General features: G+C 45.4%; 1 protein-coding gene across 1 annotated transcript in view; it reads right to left on the bottom strand.

Annotated features, from left to right (window-relative positions):
• Positions 1-6,187, bottom strand: part of LOC127444961 (UPF0524 protein C3orf70 homolog A-like) — a 68,991-nt gene extending 62,804 nt beyond the window's left edge. The window contains exon 1 of the mRNA XM_051704651.1: positions 5,925-6,187. Within this exon, the coding sequence (XP_051560611.1) occupies positions 5,925-6,099 (175 nt within the window). The 5' untranslated portion in view covers positions 6,100-6,187. The remainder of the gene's footprint in view (positions 1-5,924) is intronic.
• Between the last annotated feature and the right edge of the window lie 7,824 nt (positions 6,188-14,011).

The following is a 14,011-nucleotide window of genomic DNA, read 5'->3' on the forward strand; positions in this document are numbered from 1 at the left end:
GCCCAGTTGGATGATCCCCCTTCTTTTTTAGGGAGTAGAAAAAAAGAAGGGGAAAAGAGGCCACGACCAGGTTAGCCTGTCTTTTGGGTAGTCGACTCGTCTCCAAAGGGCCATTCGACACTCATAACTATGTTGGGGGAGGTTACATGTTGACCTGGTGTGCTGGCTACGAGGCACACAGTGGTCTGCCCGCCACACACCGCCAGTTCACGTAACACAGTTCAGCCAGTTGTGGCGTTTCGTATAGGGACCCCTTGTGTCACTACATCGACACAATGTCGAGTGAGTGACAGATAGGGAATGTCATGGTTATTGTGTAACCTCCATTCCCTGATGGAGGGAACGAGACATTGTGTCTGTCCTGCCACAACGCTGAACTACCCGCTGAAATGGCCGGAGCTTTTGCTCCTCAGCATAAAATATGCTCCTCAGCATAAAACCTGAATGAGTGGTTGCATACCAGCTCCTTTTATACCCGTATGTCCGGGGGAGTGGCATGCAAATACCACTCGCTAATTTTCATTGGTCTTTTATCAAAGACCAGAGGTGTCTCAGGCTCCCAAGAGTGACCCCTAGTGTCACTACATCGACACAACGTCTCGTTCCCTCCATCAGGGAACGGAGGTTACACAAGTAACCATGACGCTTTCTGACAATTTTTACAAATGTAATACCTTAAACATTACATTCCTGCTAAGAATATACACTGATGCAAGTGACAACAACTTTTAAACTAGGTAGGAGTTATGAAGTCAGGTTTTGACCCGTCTCAAACACACAGTTTAGGCAAAAATTATTCTGCTTGACTGTACAGTAGATATCGGATTCACAAAACTTCTCTTGAACAATTTGTCAGGTTGATGGTAAATCTGAAACAGGAAGCCTAACTGAAGCATCAGACAGTGAGGGTGCAAACTGAAATCTCTGTCCTGATGTGGCTGCATAATAAAACTAATTTTACTGTCACTTTCCCAGCAGATTAAGAATCTCTTCACTGAGATGTTTTTACAAAGCTTCATCTGACTCTCTTTCTTCCTCTTACACAGGGCCGTAACCACAATATAGTTTTTTTATGTTTTTTTTATTTTGACCCTTTTTCACCCAATTTGGAATGCCCAATTCCCAATGCACTTTTAAGTCCTCATGGTCGCGTAGTGATTCGCCTCAATCCGGGTGGCGGAGGACTAATCCCAGCTGCCTCCGTGTCTGAGAACATCAACCCACGCATTTTATAATGTGGCTTGTTGAGCGCGTCGCCACGGAGACATAGCGCATGTGGAGGCTTCACGCCATCCACCGCGGCATCCATGCTCAACTCACCACGCGCCCTACCGAGAACGGACTACATTATAACGACCACAAGGAGGTTACCCCATGTGACTCTACCCTCCCTAGCAACCGGGCCAATTTGGTTGCTTAGGAGACCTGGCTGGAGTCACTCAGCATGCCCTGGGATTCGAACTAGCGAACTAATTGATATACTTGTTGCTGTTCTGCTGCAGTCCATTATGCACCGCTGTCTAATTGCCACTAAGTTATTACAGGAATAAAATAATGGTTTAAAAAAAGTTACATTTTTAGTGTGGTCAGTGGTCTAATCCCGCTCGTCAATGTCACTTGAGATAGCCAGTCAAATCGATGAAGGCGAGACTCAAGTTCAAGAAGTTAAGTGGGAACTTAGTGGATTATTCCAGCGCCACACATCAGCAAGCAGTTCAGGTTAAGGGTGTTAGTGTCATGTAAGATATACTGTTAGTATCTAACTAAACATGCAATATTTGACCACTGTTTTATGATTGAAATGTTGTACCGACCAACAGTAGTTTCCAAGGGTGCAAACTATTCACCATTTGGCGAAATTCGCCGTTTTGAATTGAAAATATTTCACGTAAACAAGGGGCGTAGACACATCCCCCACACTCTTTAAAAAAGGTGATTTTTGTCCCCCGCACTTTTCCAAGCTAAACCCATACTGAGTCCAAATGGTGGATTTGTATACAGTATTCTTTGCATTTTGTTACTTTGGGCTGATTGAGCAACCATCCAACCAGTCACAGGTGAGTTTCCTGAGCTGAAACAACCCTTACATAATAGGCCGTCAGTCAGACAGTCTAATCAACGTGGCTCCGTTCATTTCTACAAAGTTGCTTTCAACAATGCTCATTTATCCATGTTTTTATTTGCCATTGATGTTGATCTAAATTATTAATCTAGAGATGAAGAACACACTTGAGTAATTAGTATATTGTTCTTTATTGGCAGCATTACGTGAAATGCACTGCAGAAAAAAACAAAGGACAAACCTTCTTTTAAGCACACATTGTAAGTGGAGTTTATATCAGCGCATGATTCTTCATTAAGTTATGCTTTTTACATTGTTTGTGAGGTAATAGTTTGATCAGTTGTTTTTGCCAATTTAAGCAGATTACTAGATCTGTGTTAAATATGTAAAGCTATTTTTAATATCAGCTCCAGTTTTTTACCTCTATGTTGGTGTGTAGTCAACAAATTGTAGGAAAAAAGATAGATCTTCTGTGTTGGTAGAACACTTTTTTACTGAAGTGAACAGATATGTAGACACGCTTTTTTATACATGAAAACGTATGGACGTTATTGAAACTCATTATAATTATTATAAGACTATTGTTTTCTTTTGATAGAAGTCATGCTCAGCAGGCTCACAAACTGTAAGGAAATGATAGATTTGCTTTGTTCTTAAAATGCTTAAAACCTCTACTAAAGTCTCTTTGTAGGTCTGTAGTCATAAACATTTGAAAGGATTAAAATTTTCATTTGATCGTTGATTCAGTGACTAACTAATTTTTACACAAGACACACATTTGTCACCACCTTCTGGCATCACCAGAAATGTTCACTGAATCATTAAATGGATCTGAACTAATTTTGGTGAATGTAGTCAAAACACTCAAGCCACTTGGTTACATTTAAATCCCACAATGCACAAGCACAGAGAAAAAATTAAATTGTGCACATGCACAATTGTCATTATTGTAAATGATTAAATAATTTATTCAGTACCAGCTTGTGCTCAGTCTTTCATTGTCATGTGTGAAACAGAAGAAAATGCTCCAGAAGATACCCTTTATTTTTGCAAAATTCTGCAATTATTTTGCAATACTTAAATCTTTAATATACTAGAAATATTCAAATTAAATAATACATAAATATTAATATAATACATATATCATACTTGTACATTAATATATACTGTAATATATTAATACTGCACTGTAAGTGTTGGGTCTGTGCGAGCCACTTACTCAGTCATTTACTCACCCTTATGCAGTTAAAAACCCATATGCTGGGTTTTTTTTCTTGGAACATAGAAATAGATATTTTAAGCAGCTCTATTCCACAGAATAACAGTTTATAGTGAGCAGGAGCTGTCAAGCTTCATAAAGGACAAATACTATAAAGCACTAGTAAAGGTTCAGTATAAAGACATCCTAACAGTAGTCCATATTACTTGTGCACTTTATTCCAAGCGTTTTGGGGCCATACAGCAGCTTAATGGTGGGGTGGTGGGGGTGGGACCACAATGTTTGACATCTTGAGGGTACTAAAAATTTTGTATATTTTCTTTTTGCTAAACAGCTGACACAGTCATGCCATTTTACAGATACATCAGAGATGAAAAGAAATTCAAATTATATTTGTCTTTTCTTTGAGATGGCACAAAAATGAAAAGATGACTTAAACTTGCTATCAATGCAGACACAGTGTTAGTCTTGTACTGTGTGAACTTACAAAAAAAGTGTATCTTTTAAAACCAAATATTATACAATTATGGACCTTTATCGCATTTAAAGCCTTTATTCAGAAAATTATTGCATTTAGTGCCTTTTCTATTTTAAAGGACCAAAGAGAGGGGACCTGGGTAGCTCAGTGAGTAAAGACGATGACTACCACCCCTGGAGTCACGAGTTTGAAACCAGGGTGTGCTGAATGACTCCAGCCAGGTCTCCTAAGCAACCACATTGGCCCGGTTGCTAGGGAGGGTAGAGTCACATGGGGTAACCTCCTTGTGGTCACTATTATGTGGTTCTCGCTCTCGGTGGGGGCGTGGTGAGTTGTGTGTGGATGCCGCGGAGAATAGCGTGAAACCTCCACACGCGCTATGTCTCCGCGGTAACACGCCCAACAAGCCACGTGATAAGATGCGCGGATTGATGGTCTCAGATGTGGAGGCAACTGAGATTCATCCTCCGCCACCCGGATTGAAGCATCACTACGCCACGACGAGGAGCACATTGGGAATTGGGCATTCCAAATTAGGGAGAAAAGAGGAGAAAAAAAAAAAAGGGACCAAAGAGGACCACTATATTTGTGACCTCAACACCCATGACCCCCCCAACCCCAACCCCAACCCCAACCCCAAAATGGTTTGGTACCCCCCAGTGTTCAAGACATGGTTATGGCCTTGCTCTTACAGGAAGACATAAACACACACATTTGGAGATGATTATTTCACAGAGGTCGCAGGAATCTAAAGAATCTGCTCCTTCCTTCACAGTCACATTACATTTATTATCCTCGTAATGGCTGCCATTTTTAACAGACCCCGGATGTTCATACACCAGAAATGGCCTGATCCTATTGCTGCCTTATAAAGACATCTCAGTGCTCTGCTTTATTTCTCTGTTGACTTCCTCTACATTCTCTATAACATTAAGTCATTGTAGAGTCAATTCCTTATCTAATACAGTCTTGCCAAGTTTCATTTCAGTTGTAAAGTCCCTATGTGTCTATTATTAAGGAGGTCTCTCTTTTAAGTAATGGTCTATTAAGGACAAAATAAACCTCTGTTCAAAAAGGATATCCTCAACTGCTCCCTCTAAAGGCGGTAAAAGGTGTATCTGATCTGGTTATCTCATGAACTGTCCATTAAATAACCAACTTTAATGTTGCAGCTGCACCATAGCATACTGCTTCTTTATGCTGTGCAAACTTGTCTCTTTGATATTTCACATCTTTTGGCAAGAGATCCACAATGACAAGGTAATACATGCCAGATGCACTCCCATCTACTTTTATGATCTAAAGGTACAAGTGGTTTGATCAGTTTTGAAAATTAAAATCTTATTGTTTGGAAAAACAGAAACTACATGTAAATCCACAACCAGTGGCACCTCATTCATTTTAGAAACTGTTTATGCATCATTTATCGACTTGTTTAATATTTAATATAGGTCTCAAACACAAGTTTAGTTTAGCTGTTATTACAGCACTGAAGAAACAAAATACGCCTCGTTATATTATGTCTATTTAACGTCTGATAAAGTGAAAATGTGTTGGCATTTAAAAGGTACATTTTGATTAAAAAGAGACTGCCCATGTTTAGGTCTCAAATAATTATGCATATTTAACACTGGGACATTTTTTTCAACATGGTACCAAAAGCAAGACCTTCAGTAGTACAAATAAAACAATAAATAAATAAAAACAATTAAAGAAACGCTTATCTGACGTCAGCATACGAGAACTCTGGAGGGAAATGGGAACAAAAGAATGTACCTGATGTTGTGGCTAAAACCTTTGTTTTATTGGAGGCAACACAAAGTTTAATGCTTCATTGTAGATAATAATAATAAAAAATAAAAATTAAAAAAAAATCTGCTTAGCAAGTTTGTTGTAATTTGTCTTATACATTTGAACGTTTCCTCAACTAATACTGGCTAACTGAGTTTTCCTTTTAATCTGAAAAGGTTCATCATCACAAACTCACTTTGTGGGTGATAAATTTTGAGTCCAGAGGCATTTCGTTCCCATGTCCGACACACACACAAAAAAAGGCACAAATACTCATAGTGGTTCATCCAAGTGGATAGCGTATCTGTATGCTCATCTTAGAGTATAACCTGCTGCCTCCAACGATGTTGTAGAAACAATGTATCTATACTTACAGTGGCACCAACCCAGATGACAGCACCAGTGCAGCTTGAAGCACTTCCCGTGGCTGTGTGTGGCGCAGATTGATAGTCCATCGCAGGGCAGAAAGTCCGGTCGCCTCGCACAGCTCCTCGCCAGAGCCTGCGCTTCATCTAACTTCTCGCTCTTCTGTCCGCACGAAGCGGCCATCGCGCACGGATCACACCGTCAGCAAACCCCTCATCAGCTCTGTGTGCTCGGGGAAGATCAGATGCGCTCAACGTCGGCTGTTTTTCAATTCGACAGAAACAAACAGTTTCTGGTTGATTCGCGACTATACACACTCACTGTAACATAAAAGATCGCTGTGCCCGAATGTGTACACGTAAACAGCTTAAGATTAGCACAGAGACTGATATTGATGCTTATTGTCGAAGACGGATTTTCTCTCGTGCCTCCGACCCCCCCCCAACTGTGATTCAACGGTAGCCATCCGAGAGGAATGTCTTTTTACACTAAAAATGTCTTCTAGTTGAAAACGCACGCATCAAATGAACTTTTCTGTGATGTAGGTGTGCTATCAGGGACAGCACACTGTCTCGTTTGATAATGTTTTTATACAACAGTTCTACAAACAAGTGAATAATATTTAATTACGTTTTAGACAAAAATTGGCTAGTAGTTCATGCATTTCTTCTCCTTCCAGCGAAAATAGTTACAAAAGAAGCCTATTAAGCACAACTCCACTCTCTATCGCTCTCATTCTCTGGTTTTGAAGTAATGGTGTTTAGTTTATAATGAATCACAGTTTTCGGTTTCTGTCCTGAAAGACTCAGTGTTGTTTAATAGATCAGTTGAGTCAATAACTCAAACAAATGTAATCACATAAAGACGCCACCTTAGGTAAATAACAGACCGGGCCACTGGGGCCAATGCAAGGTCATGCGGCCCATCAGTATTAAAAAAAAAAACAACAACAAATGTTTACATTCGCTTGAATATTTGGGCCCCACCAGAGCCAATACAAGACCCCTACAATAGGGCCCTGCGTCTATGAGGGCCCCCAGCCCTCTTATTTTGCCTCCCTGTTTCTACAAGCATTTTTGAGCCACAATTTCAATTTCGCTTTTTCAAATATCAATAATGTGTTTGGAGGGGAAAAAAATGATAACAGTAATTGTTTATTGAAAAAAAAAAAAAAAAACACAACACACATACATATTATTCATATTGTATTGGATGTGCTGAATTGTAATGGTGTACAATTTTATAGACCAAAGAGAGGAAGTAGTCATGGTTAAACTCCCAAAATTTGGTATCTCTGTTTTCAGAGGATCATCACCGATCCTCCACCTGGTCGTCTAATGGTTAGACGGAGACCTGAAGAGGCCTTCAAGCCACAGTGTCTCGCACCCACTGTGAAATTTGGTGGAGTATCGGTGGTGATCTGGGGGTGCTTCAGCAAGGCTGGAATCGGGCAGATTCGTCTTTGTGAAGGACGCATGAATCAAGCCACATACAAGGTTATCCCAGAAGAAAACTTCCTTCTGCTCTGACAGTGTTCTCCAACTCTGAGGATTGGTTTTTCCAGCAGGACAATGCCCTATGACACACAGCCAGGTCAATCAAGGTGTGGATGGAAGACCACCGGATCAAGACCCTGTCATGGCCAGCCCAATCTCCAGACCTGAACCCTATTGAAAACTCTGGAATGTGATTAAGAGGAAGGTTGATGGCCACAAGCTATCAAACAAAGCAGAGATGCTTGAATTTTTGTGCCAGAAGTGGCATAAAGTCACTCAACAGTAATGTGAAGGACTGGTAGAGAGCATGCCAAGACGCATGAAAGCTGTGATTGAGTTATTCCACCAAATATTGATTTCTGAACTCTTCCTATGTTAAAACATTAGTATTGTGTTGTTTAAAAATGAATATGAACTTGTTTTCTTTGCATTATTCGAGGTCTGAAAACACTGCACCTTTTTTGTTATTTTGACCAGTTGTCATTTTCTGCAAATAAAACAAAAATGTTCATTTTACTCAAACACATACCTATAAATAGTAAATCCAGAGAAACGTCATGGTTACTTGTGTAATCTCCGTTCCCTGATGGAGGGAACGAGACGTCATGTCAATGTAGTGACACTAGGGGTCACTCTTGGGAGCCCGAGACACCTCTGGTCTTTGATAAAAGGCCAATGAAAATTGGCAAGTGGTATTTGCATGCCACTCCCCCGGGTTTTATGCTGAGGAGCCAATATAAGGTCCGGCAATTTCAGCGGGTAATTCAGCGGTGTGGCAGGAGGGACACAACGTCTCGTTCCCTCCATCAGGGAACGGAGTTTACACAAGTAACCATGATGTTCCCTATCTGTCACTCACTCGATGTTGTGTCGATGTAGTGACACTAGGGGTCCCTATACGAAACGCCACAATTGGCTGAACTGTGTTACGTGAACTGGCGGTGTGTGGTAGGCAGACTACTGTGTGCCTCATAGCCAGCACACCAGGTCAACACATAACCTCCCCCAACATATTTATGAGTGTCAAACAGCCCATTTTAGGGACAAGTCGACTACCCAAAAGATAGAGACAGGCTTAACCCAGTCGTGGCCTCTTTTCCCCTTTTTTATTTCCACTCCCTAAAAAAGAAGGGGGATTATCCGACTGGGCTGCCAGGTCTAGTCGGGGGGTGTCCCTCCCAAGGGGAAGACACCGTGGAGACCACACCTTGCCCAAAGGGGGGGGGGGTATTTAAGTGGAAAAATACGTCACATGGTCTTTCCAACCATGTGGGGAGTCTTCAAGGTAGATCCTGCCCAATGGGGGACGAGTTACTAAAAACATGGAGACTGGGGCAGAGGGGCTCTGCCCAAGGAAGATGCAGTTTGCCAACAGGGAAATGAATTAGCGGAAGATATATAATCGCATGGGGTTAGCCTTACAGGGAACCGCCACATGCAGAGCACCTACCCCAGAACAGGGCTCTTAGTTAGCGCGTGTACTGGGCTGGCAGCGAGTCTCTATGAAAACTCGACTGCCACAGGGCTCAGAGGAAGTCAACCAGGGAACAAAGTTTGTGAACACTACTGGGAATTAATGGCGCATGTCTTCAGCTCCAAGGGAGGCGGAAAGTGCTATGTGCAAGCGATACACCTGGCCAGCTATCCCGGGCTTATCCACTTGTGTTGTGTGCCACTACCTGGGACGAAACCGGTTCCACCCGGAGGTTGTAGAACCTTGCACAGGTGTTGGGTGTTGCCCAGCCCGCTGCTCTGCAAATGTCTGTTAGAGAGGCACCCCTGGCCAGGGCCCAGGGAGCCGCTACACCCCTGGTAGAATGGGCTTGTAGCCCTACCGGGGGCGGCATGTCCTAGGCGACATATGCCATAGTTATGGCGTCAGTGGGCGATCCTCTGCTTGCTTCCTTTCTGCTGTGCACAAAAGCAGACAAAGAGCTGCTCAGAGATTCTAAAGCTCTGCGTGCAATCCAAATAGATGCGTAAAGCGTGCACCGGACACAGTGACGACAGGGCTGGGTCTGCCTCCTCCTGGGGTAGCGCTTCCAGGTTCACCACCTGGTCCCTAAAGGGGTGGTGGGAACCTTTGGCACATAGCCCAGTCAGGGTCTCAGGATCACATGAGAGTAACCTGGACCGAACTGTCTGAACTAACACGTGCTTGCCCTGGATCAACGACCGAAACCTCCGCAGGGCGAGCAGAATTGCCAACAACTCGAGGCAGTTGATGTGCCAATGCAGTCACGGACCCATCCAGAGGCCGGCGGCTGCGTGCCCATTGCAAACAGCGCCCCAGCTTGCTCTTTTCCCAGATGACCCGAAGCTAGTCGGCTGAGGTGTGAGAGAACCAGGTACCTTTGTGCGCACAACATGTCTCGAGAATGAGCTAGGATTAGCCAGTCATCGAGATAGTTGAGAATGCGTATGCCAATCTCCCTTAACGGGGCAAGGGCAGCCTCTGCAACCTTCGTAAAGACGCGAGAAGACAGGGACAGGCCGAAAGGGAGGACTTTGTACTGATACGCTTGACTCTCGGATACAAACCGCAGGAAGGGTCTGTGTCGAGGAAGGATCGAGATGTGGAAGTATGCATCCTTCAGGTCTACCGCCGCGAACCAATCTTGATGGCAGACGCTCACCAGAATGCGTTTTTGTGTCAGCATCTTGAATGGGAGTCTGTATAAAGCCGTGTTCAGAACTCACAGGTCCAAGATTGGCTGCAACCCACCGCCTTTTTTCGGTACGATGAAGTAGGGGCTGAAAAACCCCTTCTTCATCTCGGCTGGAGGGACAGGTTCTATCGTGCCCTTCCGTAGGAGGGTAGCGATCTCTGCGCAAGGTAGCAGCATTTTCGTCCTTCACCAAGGTGAAGTGGACACCGCTGAACCTGAGCAGACACCCGGCGAAGTGAATTGCGCAGCCGAGTCAGACGGCCCGGACCAGCCCTCGCGATGGATTGGAAAGTGCAAGCCATGCGTCCAAGTTCCGCGCAAGGAGGACAAAAGGGACAACGTCATCGGACGTACCGGCAGGTGGGGCCTCGTGGCGGGGCAGAGCTCGAGGTGCCACACCCTGTTGTGGCCGTGCTGAGTCTAAGGACATCGAAGCACTTACCTGGCTCCTTGTGACCACCCCCGGAACAGCCTGGGACGGGGGAGGAAGAGGCCTGTACCATCGGAGGGTGGAGACCGCCGCTGGAGCGCCAAACCTGCCAAATAGAGTGGTGGATGGTGGTCGTGATGACGGCCGTGCACACCGGATACGTGACCCAGGGAACAAGGAAACCGCTCTTGCTGAGCTCTTGAGTACTGCAGCCACTTGGGCATGCAGTGCAATTAAATGCAAAAGGTAACAAAAAGATGGAGAGATCTGCTTACCAGCTCCAGAGCAGTGGGTTTCATTGTCCCTGGGTCGCCCGTTTCAAGGGCGCTTTGAAGCCTTTCACAGGTTCTGGGCGGCCGCGAGACGGGTGGCCGGTGCAGTCACCGCAGGGGGACGCCCTTGGCGATGAGTAGATGGGGTGCGGGATCTTGAGCCGCGCCGGGGCAGGATATGCCGGCTAGCATACATCTACTGCTCCACCATCGAAAACTGCTGGGCAAAGTCCTCGACGGTGTCGCCGAATAGGCCCGCCTGGGAAATGGGGGCAGCAAAGAATCGTGTCTTGTCGGCCTCGCCCATCTCGACCAGGTTGAGCCAAAGGTGGCGCTCCTGGACCACTAGTGTGGCCATTGTCTGCCTGAGAGGCCGCGCCGTGACCTCTGTTGCTCGGAGAGTGAGGTCGGTCGCCGAGCGCAGTTCCTTCATCAATCCCGGGGCGGAACTACCCTCGTGCAGTTCCTTTAGTGCCTTGGTGGACTTGCAGGAGAGCCATGGTGTGCAGAGCAGAGGTGGCTTGTCCAGCGGCACTGTAGGCCTTGGCCGTCAGAGACTACGTAAACCTACAGGCCTCGGACGGGGGCTTTGGGCACCTGCGCCAGGTGGCGGCACTCTACGGGCATAGGTGCACCGCGAGTGCCTTTATCCACTGGGGGATTGCCGAATAGCCCTTGGCCGCCCCACCATCGAGGGTAGTGAGGGCGGGGAAGCTGAAAAGATCGGGTCCGGGCAGTAAAAAGTGCCTCCCGCGACTTTGTCAGCTCTTCATGCACTTCCGGGAAGAAAGGAACAGGGGCGGGGTGTGGCTTTGAGCGGTGCCGTGAGCCCAGGAACCAATCACCGAGCCGTAAGGTTTCAGGGAAGAGCAGTGAGTTCCACTCTAGCCGATGCTCGCGGCTACCCGGGAAAGCATGTCGTCATCTCCGCATCAGCCTGTGACTGGGCAATCGTCCCCGAAGGGAGGAGCCCAGCTGAGGCTTCCGACTGGACGAGCCCGCTCTCCGATGCTGCGCTCGAGAGCTCATCACTTTCGCGGGCTCCGAATAAGAGGTCGAACTCGCCGTGAGATGAGCCGGCGGACTCATCCGGAAGCCTGATCGGGGCAGACGAGCGTGCTGTGGAATGGGAGGTCCGCGGGGGGATACCCGGCGGAGGCAGTCCCATTGGGGTCCCCAAATCGCCCCCAGTGCTAGCCGCGCTGGCCTCATACCCATGGGTAAAAGGACCGAGGCAGGGAGCCTCTGGGGTGGCTTGCTTTCTTACGAATGCGAGCCGCGACCGCAACGTTGCCATGGACATATCCTCGCAATGAGAACATGACCATCCACGAACGCTGTCTCCGCATGAGCAGTGCCCAGACACGAAAGACAGTGATTGTGACCGTCAGAAGGCGAGAGTTAATGAGCACAACCAGGAATAACACACAATCGGAAAAGCATCTTTAGAAAGACACGTCTTTAAAAAGACGTTCCGTGTGTGCCGCTCTATAAGAGAAATATACTCTTTTAGAGAAATATACTCTTTTATTTCTGCCGAAGCGCCCAGGGGCATTCTCTGCAGTGCACCAGTGCTGAGGGGGTAAGCCTCTGAAATGCGCCGTCAGATCCAGCAGAGGTGAATGAACAGTAGTATTCAGCTCAGTGAGCATGACCGTTCGGCTCCAAAGAGAAAATCTGAATGAGTGGTTGAATACCAGCTCTTTTTATACCCGTATGTCCGGGGGAGTGGCATGTAAATACCACTCGCCAATTTTCATTGGCCTTTTATCAAAGACCAGAGGTGTCTCGGGCTCCCAAGAGTGACCCCTTGTCCCACAACGTCGAGTGAGTGACAGATAGGGAACTGATAATTTTACAGTGGTCTCTAAATTTTTTCCAGAGCTAATAAATACAGTTGTGCTCAAAAGTTTGCATACCCTGGCAGAAATTGTGAAATTTTGGCATTGATTTTGAAAATATGACTGATCATGCAAAAAAAACGGTCTTTTATTTAAGGATAGTGATCATATGAAGCCATTTATTATCACATAGTTGTTTGGCTCCTTTTTAAATCATAATAATCAAATGGCCCTAATCAAAAGTTTACATACCCTTGAATGTTTGGCCTTGTTACAGACACACAAGGTAACACACACAGGTTTAGATGGCAATTAAAGTTTAATTTCCCACACCTGTGGCTTTTTAAATTGCAATTAGTGTCTGTGTATAAATAGTCAATGAGTTAGATACTGAGCCATGGGGAGCAGAAAAGAACTGTCAAAAGACCTGCGTAACAAGGTAATGGAACGTTATAAAGATGGAAAAGGATATAAAAAGATATCCAAAGCCTTGAAAATGCCAGTCAGTACTGTTCAATCACTTAGTAAGAAGTGGAAAATTTGGGGATCTCTTGATACCAAGCCAAGGTCAGGTAGACCAAGAAAGATTCCAGCCACAACTGCCAGAAGAATTGTTCGGGATACAAAGAAAGACCTACAGGTAACCTCAGGAGAAGTACAGGCTGCTTTGGAAAAAGACAGTGTGGTTGTTTCAAGGAGCACAATACGACGATACTTGAACAAAAATGAGCTGCATGGTCGAGTTGCCAGAAAGAAGCCTTTACTGCTCCAATGCCACAAAAAAGCCCGGTTACAATATGCCCGACAACACTTTGACATGCCTCACAACTTCTGGCACACTGTAATTTGGAGTGACAAGACCAAAATAGAGCTTTATGGTCCCAACCATAAGCACTATGTTTGAAGAGGAGTCAACAAGGCCTATAGTGAAAAGAATACCATCCCTACTGTGAAGCATGGTGGTGGCTGACTGATGTTTTGGGAGTGTGTGAGCTCTAAAGGCATGGGGAATCTTGTGAAAATATATGGTAATATGAATGCAGCATGTTATCAGAAAATACTGGCAGACAATTTGCATTCTTCTGCACGAAAGCTGCGCATGGGACACTCTTGGACTTTCCAGCACGACAATAACCCTAAGCACAAGGCCAAGTTGACCCTCCAGTGGTTTCAGCAGAAAAAGGTGAAGGTTCTGGAGTGGCCATCACAGTCTCCTGACATTAATATCATCGAGCCACTCTGGGGAGATCTCAAACTTGCGGTTCATGCAAGACAACCAAAGACTTTGCATGACCTGGAGGCATTTTGCCAAGACGAATGGGCAGCTATACCACCTGCAAGTATTTGGGGCCTCATAGACAACTATTACAAAAGACTGCACGCTGTT

The sequence above is a fragment of the Myxocyprinus asiaticus genome, chromosome 8 (genome assembly GCF_019703515.2).
Source record: "Myxocyprinus asiaticus isolate MX2 ecotype Aquarium Trade chromosome 8, UBuf_Myxa_2, whole genome shotgun sequence".
Classification (NCBI taxonomy): domain Eukaryota; kingdom Metazoa; phylum Chordata; class Actinopteri; order Cypriniformes; family Catostomidae; genus Myxocyprinus; species Myxocyprinus asiaticus.